Source organism: Acartia tonsa, chromosome 8 (genome assembly GCF_053477335.1).
Source record: "Acartia tonsa isolate MP-2025a chromosome 8, ASM5347733v1, whole genome shotgun sequence".
NCBI classification, from domain to species: Eukaryota; Metazoa; Arthropoda; class Copepoda; order Calanoida; family Acartiidae; genus Acartia; species Acartia tonsa.
The window spans coordinates 46290239-46309616 of NC_137267.1; the positions used below are offsets into that span (position 1 = coordinate 46290239).

Genomic DNA, 19378 nt, shown 5'->3' on the forward strand with positions numbered 1-19378 from the left:
ATAAATATTATTTAAAATATTGAAAAGTTACATCTCGTAGGTAGTACCTAAACAGATTAAAAATTGTCACAAAAATCTTACCATGCCATGAGTTTTTGGTGATGGAGCATGTGGATGTGGAGAGCTTGAGCTGTACTGATTACCCCCCATCATGGGGCTAGACGGCATACTTGGCTGCGGGGATTGACTGTGGTGCGGCGACATACTCGGATGCGGCGACATGTTGGGGTGCGGTGACATGTTTGGATGTGGTGACATGCTGGGATGCGGCGATTGCTGTTGAGGGTTGCTGTTGCTGCCTTGAGAGTGTAGCGGTGATGCACCTGGACCCGGAGATGGTAATGGGCTTGTGGTCGGCATCATTGGGGATGTCATACTTGGTGGCCGTTGTTGACTTCCTATACTTGGGTTAGGCGATGTTACGGAGAAGCCTTGAGGCGAAGTTACGCTAAATTGTCCACTGGGTGATGTTATGCTGTAGCTTCCAGGACTAGGCTGTGAAGAACCATGGCTCATGGGGCTGTTTTGCGGCCCGGACATATAATGTGGCGACTGGCCAGGACTAGTCATCTGTCCTGTTGGGCCTGGTGACATCATCCGACTTCCAACAGGAGGCATGCCTCCAGGTCGCTGCAGGATTACCTGCCCGCCTTGAACCATCATTGGCCGCATTTGTTGTTGCACCATAGTGCCTGGCGGCCCCGTCATTCGCATCATCATTTGTTGCGGCATTCTCTGTTGTGGATAGCCGCCTGGAACAGTCATCATGGGCCGCATACCTGGAGGGGTGGGGCCACGCTGGACCTGCACCATACCTGGTGGTCCTCCATGCCAGTGTTGTTGCACAGTACCACTAGGTCCAGGTGATAGACCGACCATACTTTGTGCCTGTTCTGTTGGTATACCCTGGGCCTCCAGAGCTTTCACCTTTCTCTGTTTATGTTCATTCATTGTCATTGTGTGCTGGCGTGATTGTTTCCGGAAATTTTCTAATGATTTTTGTAGGCCATTGGCTTCGCTTGAAACTCGATCCAATTCTGTGGCATCTTGGGGCGTCAACTCGTTGCCATTTTTGCGCAGTGTCCGTTGTTTGCTGTTCAAGGATTTGCGAAGTTTTCTAAGCTTGCTGATTTCAGTTTCATAATATTTTAGCTGCTGATTTATTTCGTTATCTTGATTGTTCAGCCAAGTCTCGTACTGCAATACCTAAACAAGATAAATTTTTACACTTAGTGTTAAAGAAGAAATATGATTCTGCAAAAAAATGGTCTAGTTAAGCAAAATTTCATACAGATAGACTAGACACACATGCATCAAACTGGCATTCTGGTAGTACCTCTATTAACTGCATTGATTATAGAACCACTGCAGAATATCTTATCAAATGATTTTGTCGAGAAATAAAGATGAAAATCAGCTAAGACATGGCAATTTGGCAAAGAAGCAATTCAATTAAAAAAATGTGGTTAAGAGACAAATTTTTTTGAGATCATTATTCTTGACTATTAAACTTTTAAGATGCTTAAAATCTCTTGAAAACAATAACTTTGTTTAAATATTAAACCAACTAGCTGAGTTAAAGTTTATAGTATTACATGAAAAATGAGCTGGATAAGCTTTCATATAGATTTTTTTTTATCAAAGTACACATACCTGTCTTTTTTCTTCATCTGTCTGCGGATTATTGGGACAGGTTGGGGCTGGGGTAGAGTTAAATGGTGGTGGAGGGGGGCGCTCTGGTATACTTGAGGTTGGGCTACCCATGTCTCCACCAATAGGGCTTGGAGCCCCGGGGGGACCGGGCTGCATCATTTGTGGGTTGCGCTGTTGTAATGTAACCTCCTATAAAATTGTACAATATTTACACATACTTAAACATAACACAAGCGTACAAGTACAATTTAGAATCAAAATAACAGTAAACTTGTATACATACAGTTATAAAAGTAAAAGCTTTAGCTAAAAAAAACATTGTGGACAAGTAATATTAAATAGCGTATTTCTAATTCTATAGGAGTTGTGCAATGCAAAAAAAGAGAATCAGAATTACATACTAACGTTTCCTGCCATTTAAGTTCAGTTTTTATGTATGAAAAAAATGAATGCTTCAAGACTAACCTGAGTGTGGCCCCATGTAGGACCCGGCATTCTCGGCCGCATAATCTGCTGTCCACCCATGGTCACCATACCTCCTTGTGCCCCGACCATCTGCATAGTTGGTTGTCCGCCCGGGCCAATAACCTGCTGCATTTGACCCGGCATCATCATACCAACCGGACGCGCTTGATAGGGACGCATTCCGCCCGGACCCATTGTCATGGCACCGATGGGACGCTGCTGCATCTGACCCGCCACCATTTGAGGCCTCATTTGTTGTTGCATGGCAATGCTACCTGGCGGCATTGGTCCTCCTGGTTGCATCATAACTCCTGGTCGCACCTGGCTAGCGCCCCCCACAGTCATCATCGGACCGGACATCTGAACAGGACCACCGGCAGTCATCATTGGACCTGTCACCTGGACGCCAGGTCCACCAGCAGTCATCATAGGACCTGTAGGTCCACCGGGTGGCCCAGCTGTCATCATAGGACCTGTAGGTCCGCCAACAGTCATCATAGGACCGCTCATTTGACCTCCAGACATCATTGGACCTGTGACAGCAACCCCACCTGGGGGCATTGAGGATGGTTGGGAACCTGGTGGACCCTGTGGGGGTCCTTGTTGATGCTGCGCCTGTTGTTCACGCTTTTCCTGCTCCAACAGGTCTTGAATAAGCAGAGGCTGATCCTATCAAAAAAATTAAATTAATAAAACGTGTTTATATATTATTCAAAATATCAATAGGTATTAAAAAAGGAGGTTAGGTATAATTTTTGTAAACTGAGAAAATAAATTTACCTTTGAAGTTTGTCCAGGGCCAGGATAGGGTGGTGGAGGGCCCCGCAGTGGACCTGGAGCGCCTGGACCACTGGGCTGTGGGCCAGTGACTCCTCCTGGATACAATGGGGGTTGCTGGGCTTGTCCTGAGTTAAAATAAATGATTAACCAAGAGATTTGTTAAACAAAAGAAAGTATTATTAGCGTTTGTCTTGTTATATTTTAAAGTTAAATATTTGTATATAATTTTGCTATACTACATGTGTTAGGTAATTCAATAATAGTTTTTTATAGCATCGTATTATAGACAGCATTTCGCGGATATTAAAATAAAAATATACCTACCTAAGATTAAAATGGTATTAATTTTTTATGATAATATTCATGGAAATTTGTCTTTCATACGATGCTATACATTTTTTTCAGTATGGTTGATAACCGGTTGTAATCCAGCATATATTTATCGGTTTCGAAGCCATACTGGAAATTTTGTTACTTTACCTTGGCTTGTGGCAGGCGGTGTTGGGGCAGACGGCGGCTGTGCCTGGCCTGAATCAGCCGCTGTAGCAGCTTCAGCCGCTTCTTTAGCATCCCCATTCTCCTCTGACTCTAAATCGTCAAGAATATTTGTCTTGGCTGTGTCATTACCATCCAAGGCATCCGCAAACTCAAGAATGTTGAAGTTATCACCAAAATCTCCGAACAGATCATCATCACCCATGCCAAGGTTTGCGTCAAGAAGGTCGTCAGATTTCTCGTCACCGCCCTGAAAATATAAAAATATTAGGAAATGTACTCAAAATAAAGTTTAGGTACAAGGTTAAGGAGACAAAAGTAAGAAAGTATCCCCCCAAGTGCCTGTGAAAATTGTATTCAAACATTTTACATTCTTTTTCTATACTTATGTAATCAAAACATTTTACTTTTTTTATAGTAGCGAAGTTACTCTATAATTTGCTTTACCTGCCCGTCGGTCAGTCCGTATCGCTATGGGGGAAAATTTGATTTTCTCTGCTGCTATTAAAGATAAAAAGCCGAAGTCTTTTGTGACATTCGCACATCTAATCTGTAAGTTAATTTGTCCGTATGTCTTTCTGTCATGCTACAAAAGATATTTTAAGTTTTTTTTTGCTTATTCTCTCTTTTTTTATTGTCATGAGGACTGAACATCTGCTCTATAACTCAGTGGACATTCAACTATTTTTTTTTGGTGCTTTGCTACTTATTGATATTGTCACCCTTGTTTTATATTGCAACTATACACAAACAAACTTCATGATCTACCTGACTTTGTGTTGTTTGTTGTTGTGCAGAATCCTGGCTTGGCGGTCTTTGTGGCCCTGCGGGGGGCGTTCCTGAGGGTCCTAAACAAAATATTAAAGTAAAAGAATGCAGGGGGCATGGGTTAAATAACTGTATGTTTTTATATTGCTGAATTTCAATTAGGTCTTTGAATGTCAGCCAATAGCATAAGTCGCTGATAAAGAGCAAAAAAGCAATTTGCCAACAGACGAAAAACGTCCCCACCATTAGAACCAGGTAATTGTCTGGGTTATACATTTATTAACAAAATTGATAGATGCAAAACTATTGTTAAAATGATGATATGTAGAGAGGGGGACGCTAATGCTAAACTAATCTACCCCATCCTATCACCACCCACCTCCCCCCCCCCCCACCCATTTTTCAAATCTATCATAGACAGAATTTAATACACAAAAATTGGAAGAGGATGAAATTTTTTCCCATTATACCACCCCTTAAAAAATAAATTTCAAAGAAATTCTTCCAGAAAATGTTACCTGGACCAACAGGCAGAGGTGACCGAAACTGATCCTGACCTTGTCCTGCCAACCCTCCAGCTTCTAATTAAAATTACAGGTTAGACTTCAAAGTAATCATTTTATAAAAGTAACAGGATCTTTCTTTGTGTATGACTCCTTCTGTAACGAAGGATCTTCATAACCGCTGAACCGATATGGTTCTCCTTTACATGAAGCTTCTCACAGGTCCTGGGAAGATTTATAACTTTTTTGGGGTAGAGAACCACCATTCCCTTAAGACAAATTTTCTCAAAAAAAATTACCCCCCCCCACAAAAAAAATATGAACCTTCTCCTAAAAAATTGTTTTTACTTTTACTTTTCTTTTTGAAACTTGAATAAAAATGGGGGGTGTAATACTTTATAATATTTCTAATTGTCTAAATAACTTTCATTAATTTAAGAAGTAAATAGGAATATTTGAAAACTTAGTATTATAAACTCTAGATTTATTTTTGAATTGTTAATCCAACAAATAAATGATATATGACAAAACAATGATATAGGATTTGTTATTACCTCAAATAAAAATCGTTATTATGGAAAAGTATATTTCCAAGTGTGTCTTAAAAGTGGTATTAGTTCAAAAGTTTAAGAATTGATAATATTGTATAAACAGGGTTAACTGTATATTACTAATCTTAAAAACCATTAGGTACTTAATCAATAGAATGAAAGTTAGTTGTGGTTAATGTTTCATTTCTTTTTCTCAGTCAATCAAAGAGAAAAGATATTTATTACATAATAAACCTTAGTTGATAAAAAAATAACAAGGATGGCAACATCCATAAGGGCGAAGCTCTGGAATAAAACGGTAGAACATACGAACAAGAATATTTGTAAAGCTTCGAAACGTAACAAAAATTCTATATAAACATGCTGCAAAATTGCGTATATGCAGGTTTTTGTTTAAGGGGATACTTACAATTTTTTGGACTTGATAAATATAATAGATGATTCGCTTAAAATATTGTACCTTGTCTTCCTAGGAATCTATATTCCTAAATTCAGAGGAATATAACGATTATATCATATAAATAGGTAAAAATCAGCAAGTTTTAAATGAACGTTTGGGTTTTCTATTACAGAGTTATGGGATTTACAAATTATAATGGACTAAAATATTACAGGAATATCCAAACTTTAAAAGGGATAGGACAATTCTAACATGCCTAAATTAACGAAAAGAGCTAGCCATTACTACGTAAGGACGGACATACACCCCATAATTGTGAAAAAGCTTTACTTAAAAAATTAGTTTGAAAAATACCAGGTAAATGAAATTATTTTGTTATAATAATTTGAGGTTATATCAGTTCACATATTCCTGTCAGTTGGAATACATGACACATTCAAGGGATAAAACACAGAATTCCGGGAGAAAAAAAAACATGTTAACAAAACAGGACAAAGCAACCGCAAAAAGAACAACCTGGAACCCAAACTTTAGTTGTAGACACCGGAGTACCCATAATACACCCTCCTCCAACACCCCCCATGACACCAGAAGTCGTTGATAGTAGTGTTCCGCCTCCAATTAAACCTCCAGACACAACAATACCCTCCATAGAAGTTGGAGGACCACCTCCAGTCAGCTCCATCCCTGCCATGCCAGGTATGGACATGCCAGCGGTACCATCTGTCAGTCCTTCACCTCCAGGCAAGGAGGATATGGGACGTTGTAGGAGGTTGCGCAGATGATTGGAGGTATCAGATTTGGAGGAAACAAGTGGCTATAAGTTTATACATGATGCATCAACAATAATATTATTATTATCTTATTTCAGCAAATCAAACAAGTAAAGTGAAAATAAAGACCCCTCTTATTTTGCTTCTGAAAGGTAAACTTTAACATGGATATTGCAAAATAAGAGATATTTATTATTACTTGGATATTACACCAGATTATCATGTACTCTAATAAAGTGAAATTCATTTGCAAAATTTTTAGATTGTTGGTATGTATCTTTTTCCTGTGATAATCTTGCTGCTAGTTGGGACACATTTGCACCACTTCCTCCAACCTCATCTAATCAGCAATCAATCAATATACATATATTTATTTGCCGCCATTTTTTCCCGCCAAACCAAATACATTCCAGCTGATGAGCAGTGTGTGCAAGTGCATGAAAAGCCGCCGCTACTACAAGTGTGATATTCGCCAAACCAGGTGAAAACAAAACGCCACAACCAAATGTGAAAAAAATGAATTTCTTATGATCAAATGGAGAAAACAAGATATTCAGAGAAGCAAAGCCTACCAAGCCATTGCATGTGAAGTGCTACTTTTACCATATGTGCAAGCCAGTTCGTCTCCAAAATCTACATTTCATTTTGTGCAGTTTCAAATAAATGAAATGAGTAAGTGTGAATCAACCATCCCTTCCAGTAGCCTCTAAGAAAAGCTTCATAAAACCTTCTAATGATCAATGTAGCCGTAAAATACCAGTGATTTGTAAGCGAAAGCAAGTTCCAAAAATTTGGTAGCAACTTAACAGTGTTCAAATCACCAGAAGTGCAAGCAAGCATCCAAGTTCCGGATCTCCATATCTGTAAGTGTGTGTGTAAGCAAAATATCACCAGATTTACCTATGCAAAGCGTTTTAAGTGCCAGAGCACCTTAAGTTTTAATTGCTAAGATCCAACGCAGATTCTTTGTTGAATACATTAACATTTGAAACATGAAAAGACGATCTGAGTTATTTATTTATCAAGACTTTTTAAACCATCCTTAATTTCATCTATTGCATTTTGTGCTAGTTTATTTTTTTGTATATGGTTGATTAAGGGCCAAGTTGACAATGAGCAAATTTACCCGCGGAAAACTGACATATTTTCGCCAACTACTTAAAAAGCATAAGACTATAAATAGATTAATGTAAGACTTTTTAAGAAGGCAAAAGTACGCCTCAACTTGTCTGCAACTAAATTTACTCATTGGTGACTGAAGTTGCACCCATCTACCTCTAAAAAATAATGAATGATGTGCCTTTCACCAAGCCTAAACCATACAAGCAGTAACAAATACATTATTATATAAAGGAATCAATATGTTTATTTGACATTTTTTAAAATTTATCAACAATGCGCTTTTATGGTTCCATAAGAGAATAGTTATTTCTCGCATCGTATTATATCCAGCTTTCTACGAATATAATACTTTGCTCACATAGTTTTTTTCGTATGGATGAGAACCGGTTCTTATCCACCGGATTCGAATGAATACGAGAAAAAATATTAAATTTCTCATTTTTCTAACTTTTATAATGATTGTCAACATGCAAATCTAACTTTTTTTTGAAGTTCATATTCTTATAATCTAATATTATAGCTTGATTAACATAATAATAATGTAATATATGTATATGTGCAAACTTTTTTTTTTTGTGTGTACATGTTCTCAGTTTAATTTGTACAAAACCATTAATTTAAAAACCTAGGTGTATATTCGTTCTTTAATTACAAAGGGAGAGGTCATTTTCTAGTAAATCCCGTAAAGGTGTGTGTTTTAAGGCCTAAAAATAGTAGTAGAACGATAAGGTGCTCTATATATTTGTATTTCCTATTGAATAGAACAATAGGGAAGAAATTTTTTTTTTTTTTTTTGATAACCGTACCTGGAATATCTGAAATTTCTATCAAACGCTTTGTTTGGCTCAAACTGACACAAATAAAAAAAAATATAATTATAATAAATCAACCTGTAAAGAATGACTTCTTCCTTTGTTTAATGGTATAGATTGTTCTTAACTTTTACCTTGTACCTATAGAAAACATTATTATTATAATTATATTTTTTTTAAATTTTTGTCAGTTTGAGCCAAACAAAGCGTTTGATAGAAATTTCGTATTTTTTTTAGATAATCCAGGTACGGTTATCAAAAAAAAAAAAAAAAATTTCCCTATTGTTCTATTCAATAGGGAATACATATATCTAGAGCACCTTATCGTTCTACTACTATTTTTAGGCCTTATAACACACACCTTTACGGGATTTACTAGAAAATGACCTCTCCCTTTGTTATGAAACTTTAAAAACGTAAGTATTACTGACAATGGTTTTGTATAAGAAAACTAATAGAGCATTTAACTTTATTGCTGTATACATGCGTTACAAGGCAGGTGCAAGTTTTGTTTTTAAACCTAAGCCACTGCTCATCTTATTTTTGTTTTAAAGTTTAGAACATTTTGAATCCTTTTTTAAAACACTGTCCCTTTTATAAAATTCATTGATCCCTAACCCCTTCATTATATTTTTTTATGCATTATATGTATAAAATGAAGAAAAAATTTACCTTTGATTTGATTTTGTCCTTGTTGTTGTGGCGATACTTGTTGCTGCATTTGCTGTTGCATATTGCTAATATTGGACTGTTGTGGCATCTGGGTGACAGCTTGTGGCATTTGTTGTGGCCTTATAGCGCCCGGAGGTAACTGTAGTGGCTGTTGCATGGGTTGGCTACCAGGCGGCGGTTGGGACTGGATCATGCTGCCAGGTTGTTGTTGTAGAGTGATGTTGCCAGATGGTCTGATTATTGTTGTTGTGCTGCCAGGCTGTTGGGATGCATTACCTGGACTTGTCGTACTGCTAGTACTCATCATATCTCCCTAGAAGCAAATTATAACATAAAAATATTGCAACACTTTCCCTAACAAAGTAAATCTTAATTATGCCAAAATAGGCAAGGGGTTAAAATCTAATTGTCAAAAAATATTTTTCATATTTCTACAATATTTAAAAGCAAGCCATTAAAATATAGCAAAACACCTTTTTTATTTGAATCAAAACCGGTTTAACAATAGCAATTTAGACTAAAAGTGATGTTTAGTTTCCTAAATTTTTCATTCTTGATATACTAAATGATATTTTCATGTTTCAAATATACTTTAATGTGCATAACTTATTTTAATTATTCATGGTGCAAAGTTAATCCAAAGCATTTATATCATTAAGTACTATGTACAATACATAAAACTAAACCAAAAAGAAAACAAAGCATTTAAAAAGCAATCCAATCTTTGAAACCACACACTCTTTAGGGGGCGTGCGCGAGGATTTGTTTCTTCTGCAAAATATTATAAGTAAAAAACACAAAATTAAGGAAGTGTTAACCCTTACAGATCGGGGGGGGGGGGGGGGGGCTCAAAGAGCCCCCCCCCTCTAGTTTTTTCAATCTCATTTTTTTTGTAGGTAAGATGGAGAGCTGTAACTTCATGACTTTTTAAGTTTAGTAATTATACGTCGACAAGAGTTGATTTTATTAGGATATCTGGTCTGTGTCGGTCGTGGTGTCCGGTCAAAGTCGGTTGGGTAGCAAAATAAATTATAAAAAATTCTAAATAAATCTTAATTTCTACATTATGACTTTTGTGTATAAGGTAGAAACCAAAAATTTTTTTGGTGAATACTTAGATATCAATGACCTTCTGAGAAAAGTGGTGTTATGACCGTTTGACCGCTCCCTGACCGACTTTATGACCGATTTTTGTCCGGCTTTTACTACAGATATAAATCATCAATATCGTGGCTTCTATCACAGCTAGAGACCTATAATTTTTTTTGGTAAATCCTTGAGCAATAATAAACAGATAAAAATATTAATTTGCGCCGCCAACCGCCGTTTTACCGCCGTAACCGCCGAAAATGGCGGTTTCCGTTATTTGCCGTTTTTCGGCGATGATCAGAAAAAGTAATTTTTTTGTTATGAAAAATAAAAGTTCGTCCTAAAATTTGGTCATCCTAGCTACAAAATTGGCCGCTCTACAGCTGTTTTAAAATTTAGCGGCTGGCCGCTAAAAAGCGGCTAAGGAGCGGTCTGACTGCTATGACTAGAAAAAGTAATTTTCTCTAAAAATACACATGAACCACCAGAAAAAATTTTACGTCTTTATCTGTACTAGGAGCCGAGATAGAGGGGGGGGCTCTGTGAGCCCCCCCCCCCCCCCCCGATCTATTAAGGTGGGAATTGGGGCCCGATCTGTAAGGGTTAAGGTACAATTTCTTCATTTCATCATGTTGCTTCCCATTGCTTGATATTTAACTAATAATCCTGCGCACGCCCTTGATTAGCACTCAATTTATTTTATTGACTAACCATCATCGATAGTGACGGCGGTGTTATGGCGCCAGCCAGAGGCGGAGGAAAGGCGGGGGATGAGGTAAATGCAGCCGGCGGCGAGAATGGATGGTGGTGAGGAGTTTTGGGAGATAAAAGGGCAACTGAATTCTCCCCCGGAGAATCGGGGATGGGCATCATAGGGTCATAATGCCCCATCATACCATCCATAGCGGGGCCTGAATGGGAAGGAGACACCCCCGCGGTATTAGGGTACATCTCGGCCGTTGTTAGCCCAATATTAAGCCCGCTCCCAAAATGTGACGGGGAAAGGGATGGCAGGGGGTAAGAGTTGGAGGAGGGAGAGGGGGACATGGAGGAAGGTGTGTGTGGGGAGGATGGGGTGCTGCAGGACCGAACGGTCAACGACTTTGACTGCAAGAACAATCATTGCCATTTAATGTTTTTAAACTAATCAGTCATCAGGGATAATCGGGGAAAGTTAGTCTACCACAGGAGTCTAATTATGGCAAAGACAAAAATACTTAAAAAGATCATATTTTTCAAATACATAGGTATAAAACAGGCTTTAATTTCAGTTTTGACCAAAGTGACCGAACTTACCCCGATCTACCCTAAGCCATAATCTGATGCAAACTAAAGAAAAAGGCATTCCAAAAAGAGAAAATTGTAAAAGTAGAAAGACTTTTTGACATTGAAGATGCACATTTTTAAGACATAAAAAGGAAATAAATAAACTTTAGGTAAGTATATAGATCCCAATTTATAATTTTTCAACATAGAATAAGAAAGAACATCCAAATAAGAAAAATTTTTAAAATTAAAAGTAAGATATCCTACCGTTGGTCTGTTGATCCTATTCGCGGTCCTGTTCTCTCTGGCCTTGGTTACATAAGGCGACCTTCGTTCATTTGGAAGGGTTTTCCAAATCTTTGTAATTTGTTTGATTCTGTCAGGCCAGTTAGGATACTCGTTCCGTAGATTTGGATGGTTGACATTGGCGTATAAAACCATAGCAATGGTGGCTTGATCACCTAAATTAAATTCAATCATGAAAAAAGTTAAAAAAAAGTTATTGAAAAAATATTAGTTTCATTTATTTTTCAGTTGGTAATCATATCTTATTCAAAGAACAAGTAAAATAAACAATTTTATTTTACTCAAATTCTCATATTCGCCTTTCTTCGTTCATCATGTAAATCTTTTCAGCAGTTTCAAGACATTAGATATTTGATAACAACGTTGAGCTAGTTCAAGTTGGTTCCTTACCCAGAGAGGGAGGGAGGGTACATTAGTTTGTTATTCTAGTCACCAAAGTTTTACATTATTATTAACGTTTTCTTATTCGTTGGCTAAACAACTTTGGGGACTTTCATTGAATTTTGATTTGTTGGCTCATTAAGTCGAATGCCCAAACGTTTCAACCAATTGTTACTATCTTCAAAAGGGATAATTTTGTATTGTCATTGGGGATGAACATGAATTTATCGGTCATTGTCTTATCCCTTAGGATCCCTGTCCCTTACCACTAACATCCCAGCTTTAGCAGACAACAAACCCTTTGATTGCAAGTTAAGAACTTGGTTTAATGTTCATAAAAAATGTTACCTAGAGGTTCATCTGCCTCCCACTTTGCAAGATGTTGTGCCTGCGCACTCTCCCGTGTAATTCCTATTCCGCCTGTCATTCTTGGTCCTGACACGCCCATCTGCACACCTCCAGGTGGACCTAACATAGCATTTAACAATAAGTTCATTCTAAAGTTTTATTTTCTATGGGTATTTTAAAATAATATTAAAACAACTTTAAGTGTCGAAACACAAAAAGTCATGGAATCGACAATCGGACACGAAACCTTTAAAAAAGAAGGTTAATGTCTTTTGAAGCATGATCGACAGAGAGACGAACAAAACAGTCATGGGAATCTTCACTTAAAATTTCAGCCATCTATCTTCTATAATAGCTGAGAAAATCACATTTCCCCCATTCCGTTACGGACTGACTGACGGTCGGACAGACAGACAATGTGAATTATAGAGTAGCCTTGCTACTAAAGACAGGATTCTTTTCAAATCAAATTTTGAATTTAACATTGATCAACTTTAAAGAATTTAAACGCAGAAAATTACAATCGTTAATATTACCTGTCACGACCATACCCCCACCGGGCTGGGGCTGTCCAACAACTGTCCTAACCACACTCCCGCCCATAGGATTCATCATCATTGGCGGCCGTTGTTGCATCATGGGCTGCTGCATGCCGCCAGTAACAGTCATAATTTGACCGCCGCTAACGGTTGCACCTGGCGGAAGTCCAGTGTACATCGGCCGTGGTCCCTGGCTCATCATCATACGAGGGCCGCCGGCCGCAGACATTGGCATTGAGCTAGACACCACCATAGGGCCGCCAGATTGGGTTAAAGACATTCTAGGGCCCATAATTACGGCGCCGGGTGGCGGATTATTCGGCGACATCATTCCGCTCATTGGCGGTTGGCCAACAATCATTCCCCCGCTGCTGACAACAGTATTCATGTGTTGTTGCATAGATACAGGTTGCATACTGCTGGACATAACACCCATAGGGCCACCGGGGCTCTGCTGTTGCACTGTCATCATTTGGCCAGAAGACACTGCATAACTTTGGGGCGGCATTCCACCCATTGGCCCTCCTCCACCCATAACAGGCGATGTCATTTGTTGTTGTATTGGACTTTGCTGTTGAACCGGTGACATCATTGGGGACTGGGACATTGGGGACATCATCGGGGATTGTGACATGGGCGACATCGCGTTGGATCCCATTTGTTGTTGGTAATGCTGCGACACAACTGGAGACATCTGTTGTGGTTGCTGTTGACCCATCATACTGTTCTGTTGTGTATTTATAGTTGGCTGTTGCGACATCATGGAGCAACTGCTAGTTATTTCAGTTTTTATATTAGCAGTGGTAGTGATTATTTGGCTTGCGCATACAGCCGCATTGTTAATTTCTTCAGCGGATGACATCAACTCCTGTTTAATCTGCAATGATCCTTGATCAGACGTTGGTATTGAATTGTCCGCATTAGGATTCTGGGATTCAAGATTTTTGAGAGTTTCATTCACATCACCAGGAAGTTCATCTCCAGGTTCATCCTTTACTTCTGTTTTAACTTTGCTTTCATCATCAGCAAATCCTTTGAAAATATCCTCCATGTCTTTAGTATCAAAGCCATCCCCCAGCATGTCTCTGAGGCCAGCAGCAAGTTCGGATTGGGTGGTGCCATCTCCGTCAGCCTCAGCATTCGCTTCCTCATCACCAACATTGTCAAGAGCACTTTCATCAATATCAATGTCGCCACCGGACATAAGATTCTTAAATAGATCATCACCAAAGAGATCAGTGGGCAGCATAAGGTCTTCACCAGTCATTTCTTCATCCTTAACATTTTTGCTGTCGGGATCATCTTTAACTTGTTGCAAGCCACTAAGTTTAAGTGCATCTAGTTCTTCTTTAGCAATTCTTGCTTTGTCCGCTGCTTCTTTGGCGGCCGCTTCAGCAGCTAGTCTTTTCTCTTCCAATTCCTGTTCTTTCTCTTTCTTTTCAGCCTCTTCTTTAGCTTTCATTTTCTCAAGCGCATCAAGGGCAGAACTGCTTAGCATAATACTTGTGCCGGAATCTTGTTTGGCAACCTTATTTACATCAGCATGCACTAGATGTTGTTCTTCATCCAACTTATCAGGACACAGGCCCATAAAATCCTTGCCAAAGAAAGAATCCTGAATATATTCTGGGTATTGCATCAGGATCTTGTTCTTTTTGGGCTTCCATACGACACGCTTTTTCTTGTCATCCTCTGGGTTTTCGCCCTTTTTGTTGGAACCTTTGGGTGTTCGTGTCTTGGCAAGGAAACCGCCAATGCCGACCTTTTTCAGGTCACGATAACGCTTCTTACGCAGGACCATAAGGCCGTTGTCTTTGACTACAATTGTAAAGCCTTCAGGAGGTTCAGGGGCACTGCCATCGGCTAATGGTCGCACTACATCACCATCCTAAATAATAAATTAAGTTCTACTGTATTGCATATTAAATTTTTTATTTTATGAAAGAAAACAATAGATTTTGAATAGGTATGAAATTGAATTATAATCTCATAAAGTTTAGCAAAAAAGCATAAGGTCTAAAGAACTATATGCTATAATCTATTGTTACTATTTACTTCGTCCCTAGCCTTTAGGGGAAGACGAAGAAGGTCAGGAAAATATAACAAAAACACCTTAGGATATTTATTAAGCCTCCCTGAAAACTAAAAATACAATCAATTCGGACCAAAAGTTTCAGAAATATTAAGCTTCAGGGAAAAAAACTTACTACTTTAATTTTAATTTAGCTTGCTAACATAGTTAGTTCATTGGTCAGTTCGTTCGTCCAGAAGGAGAAAAGTATATTGTAGGAGGGAATTGTTATTTTAGCCAACTGCAAGTTGTACTTTATTAGAGAACATGAAAATCCAAGTAATAATATATCCAACCAGTGGCATTTGTCCTGTTGATGATAAATTGTTACCTTATGATTGTGATGAATCATTGGAGGTTTATCATCTTCTTCATCTGAACCATCTCCTTCCATACTATTATCTCCAGTACCTGAATAATAAACAGTTTTACATTTTTAAACAAGGATGACTTTATATTTAAAAGCAAAGCTCTAAAACGATCGGACAAACGAACATTAACACTTTTGAAGTGTCAGTACTGAATAAGCAGAATATAAAAGTCTAAACACTCCAAAAGTGTTAATGTTCGTTTGTCCGATCGTTTTAGAGCTTCCCAATTTTTTCCTATTAGTTATAGGAATAACCATGCTAAGTTTGAAATCGATAGGAAAATTCTAACATGTTTAAATTAACGAAAATTCTTGAATTATTTAGCGGTTTTTTCTTACCTGAACCATGAGGATCCAGAGGATTCAGCGGGTTGAACATATCCGGACCCAGCCGCCGCTTACGCTTCACACGATCCTTCTCAATCGTCAACGCCTTTAAATGCTGCATGCCCCGTTCGCTCAACATAGTCCCATCCATCATATAGCTGGCGTTGTTGTAGAACCCACTGTACACCGGATGATATTCCGGGCTTTTGGGCGGCGGAGTTGGTGCCTTGGAGGCCAGGGCAGCTGCGGCGGCCGCAGCCGCTTCCCGCTCGAGTTTTGATTGCAAGGCAAGATGGGGTGGTAGTACGTCGGCGGGTCGGCAAAGCAGGCAGGAATAGCCGGCTTCGAGGCAGTGTTCCGCGTCTTCTTCGCACATTATGCTGTCGCATTCACCATGGCACCATCTAAAAACAAAAAAAGGATAAAAGCACTTTTTTAATCCTTAATAATTCTCTTTCTAGTATAGATTAAGACTTATGATTCAGATATTTCCATTTAAGTTTCAATTTTTGATTCTTATAACCAGTCCAGTGTTGCGGATCCGCATTGATGATATGCAGATCCGGATCCTCCAATTTGGTCAGTGCGGATCCGGATCCTTGACAATAAAAATAAACCAAATTTTTCAAAAAATATTTATTCTTTAATCTCGAAGTCAATGTGAGAGAGAAGAGTGTGGGAGTGAATCAGCTGATATTAACAAGGTTACCAGATATTTCAAAATTTGTAAGTGACTATTTTATATAAAGGGATAGTTCTACGAAGTGTATTTAAAGAGTTAAGGTACTTAGAGTAGTGAACTTTTATATGTCTTAGTAGAATATATTAGGCATTGGATAGATATGATTATATGTTGAAAGAAATTTTAACATTGACCAGACCAAACTTTTTTTATTTGACAATATCTAAAAAAAGTTAAAGTGATTTGCCACATAAATTACATGAGAATGGTCTATTTTTTCCCAAATATGTATAGCCAAAACACCAATATCAGAGAATCTTTTTACACATATTTCACAAGAGTTATAAAAAAATTGAACAGGGGTTCCCCTTGGGACAAGTTACTTAAAAAACATAAAAAATTACGTCCGGTTCATTATAGGACAGGTTTTCTATAGATTCTTTTTAAAAAATAAAGAAAACCGTCCAGTTTACTTACAATATACCTACACATTATCTCACGCGGAAATACCAACTAACCATACATCATATATATATATATATAAAAAGACCATTCTCATGTAATTTATGTTGCAAATCACTAACTTTTTTAGATATTGTAAAATAAAAAAAGTTCGGTCAGGTCAATGTTAAAATCTTTATCACAATCATATCTATCCAATGCCTAATATATTCTACAAAGACATATAAAAAGATCACTACTCTAAGTACTATATTAAATATTTTATTGGTCATTCTTTGTTGTATAAAAAGCTTAAAGTCCTTTTAACTAGTAAATGCTATCTAAAGTTGTATTTATGACAAAAAAGTTTTTGCCATATATAACATGCAACGAAGTTGAAAATAAAAATGAAAAACTCATTTTTTTAGGAAAATCCCTGGTCAAATCTTTTAATTTTAATCAATAACTTTATATTATGCACTACTACGTTATTTAAAATAGAAAAAACTTACAGTTCACTATTTTTTTTTAAATGCACTTCGTGAAACTATCCCTTTAGGTAGATTTTTCCATAAATTTATACCCTAGGATCCGGATCCGCATTTTTTTGCGGATCCGGATCCTTGGACTCAAAAAAATCCGGATCCGCAACCACTATTTTTGATTAAAAACAGTACATTCCCCCTACGCCATACTAGAAGAATCAACTTATTAAATAGTTATCTGAATAAAATAGAACACCTTCCTTTCTCCGGATAGATTTAGAATATAATGGGTGTTTGATATGTGATATTGAATGTCAAACAATTGCAATACGTGGAGCTTACACAAAATATATTTGTTTATTTCATATGGTTGTGTCTTATCCACAGTATTTGATAAACTTTAGTCAACATAAAAACATATTCATTTAAAAGTTCAATTTTAACTAATTTTTTACTTTCTAGCAAAGAACTTACCGTACGCATGTTGTACATTGCACAATGAGTTCATTTTCTTCATACCCCTCTTCACACAGGGGACATTGTTGTAAGGAGTGACAGAGGCCACATGTCGAATAGTTGTCATACCACTCGGAGTTAACACCTAGATTAGAAGATTTTTTCTTTTTATTTTAGAAGATTTTTTAATAGATGCAACAGATTAAAACGATCTACTACAGTGATTTTAAGTTACAATTAAACATTTAAATTCTTTAGTTGTAAAGGTTACTAGAGCAGGGATCTTAAGGGATAAGACAATGGCCGATTTATGTAGAACATCAATGATGATACATAACATTATCCCTTTAGTGGATTACAATTAGTGGTTGAAACGTTTGAACACTCAATTTAATAAACTAACCAACTAAAATTTAATGAAAGTCCCTAAAGTTGTTATGCCAACGTAAAGAAAAAAATTATTGACATTGAATTGTCCCCTATCTCCATGATTCCACACTTACAGTCTTAATAGAAAATAATTCTAAAATGATTATACCTGGCGAGTTGGACCCGCAGTACTGGCACACGCTGCACCATTTGCACTTCCATGCCCCGGCGGGCACACAATCCAGAGGCGGGTTTGTACAGTAAATATGGTAGGAGATATCACACTCGTCGCACAGGACAATATTGGCCTCGTCGCTCTTGGTACCGCACCCCTCGCAGACGGTGCAGTCCAGGCAGCGCCAACCCTTCTGAAGGATCACTTTTGTTACCTAAAAACAAAAAAGGTTTAAAAACTGGTTAATTGTTTTAAAAATTGAACTGTAGCATAAACAATACATAAGAATCTTCCAATCAATCATAAAATCAGGGATCTAAAGGGATAAGACAATGAACAATGATGTTTGTACCCAATGGTGATAGACAAAATTACCCCCTTTTGATCACTTGAATTATTTGTTGAAAAGTTGCAAGTTTAAACCAAGCCTTCAATCAAGAATTGGCAGTATTAAAAGTTTTGGATACCAGTTTAATTCAAAGTCCATTGCCCCGCCTCTACCTAGTTAAATTGCAAAGAAAATTGGAATAGTAAGGGTTTTAAACTACGTTATAATTTTTAACTTTTACTTTATTTAAACCTAATGAATACAGACTAGGTACAGAACAAAGGTACTGCAATAATTTTCCTACCTTAACATTAACACAGTGAGGATGGTAGCACTGGCCACATTGACCACAACAAATAAGACGACCTTCCAGATCATTTCCCAGGGAACCGCACATCACACAAATGTCCTGAAAAGAAAAAATTAATTTTTGAATTTGAAAATCTTTGCAGTTTGTCACAACATACCTAATTAAAAGATTTTTAAATTTTTCCTTAATGGATTTTAAAACTGTCTTGAAAAACGAAAAAATAAGCTATTAATCATTAAATTCTGATAACAATAAGAGGGGTAAAATTGCTTTTAAAAGATTCTCATAACAAAAATCATACTGTTTATTTTAGGGTTGGCAATCCGTCTAATTTTTGGACCGGATTCGAATTCTTACAGAATCCGTCCAAATATAAAACGTATTCTCCGCGGATTCCGGATTCTAGCAATATTTTAAAAGGCTTTTTAAAAAAATAAATCA

General features: G+C 37.5%; 1 protein-coding gene across 7 annotated transcripts in view; it reads right to left on the reverse strand.

The window, feature by feature from the left end:
• LOC145327109 (uncharacterized) overlaps positions 1–19378 on the reverse strand; it is a 56157-nt gene that overhangs the window by 13627 nt on the left and 23152 nt on the right. For 4 of the 7 annotated variants that reach the window (XR_013882058.1, XM_080170640.1, XM_080170639.1 and 1 more), the window contains 19 exons: positions 18932–19036; positions 18294–18513; positions 17774–17900; positions 15704–16095; positions 15326–15405; positions 12921–14811; positions 12385–12504; positions 11617–11810; positions 10795–11190; positions 8995–9307; positions 6673–6728; positions 6132–6432; positions 4680–4742; positions 4162–4241; positions 3379–3643; positions 2899–3023; positions 2119–2787; positions 1654–1842; positions 82–1206 (listed from right to left, as the gene is read on the reverse strand). Coding sequence is in view for 6 of the 7 variants with exons in the window: in XM_080170640.1 (XP_080026766.1) it covers positions 82–1206; positions 1654–1842; positions 2119–2787; positions 2899–3023; positions 3379–3643; positions 4162–4241; positions 4680–4742; positions 6132–6432; positions 6673–6728; positions 8995–9307; positions 10795–11190; positions 11617–11810; positions 12385–12504; positions 12921–14811; positions 15326–15405; positions 15704–16095; positions 17774–17900; positions 18294–18513; positions 18932–19036 (6711 nt within the window). In the remaining variant the exon portion in view is untranslated. The remainder of the gene's footprint in view (positions 1–81; positions 1207–1653; positions 1843–2118; positions 2788–2898; positions 3024–3378; positions 3644–4161; positions 4242–4679; positions 4743–6131; positions 6433–6672; positions 6729–8994; positions 9308–10794; positions 11191–11616; positions 11811–12384; positions 12505–12920; positions 14812–15325; positions 15406–15703; positions 16096–17773; positions 17901–18293; positions 18514–18931; positions 19037–19378) is intronic. The other 3 variants (XM_080170642.1, XM_080170641.1, XM_080170644.1) reach the window with 3 other exon arrangements.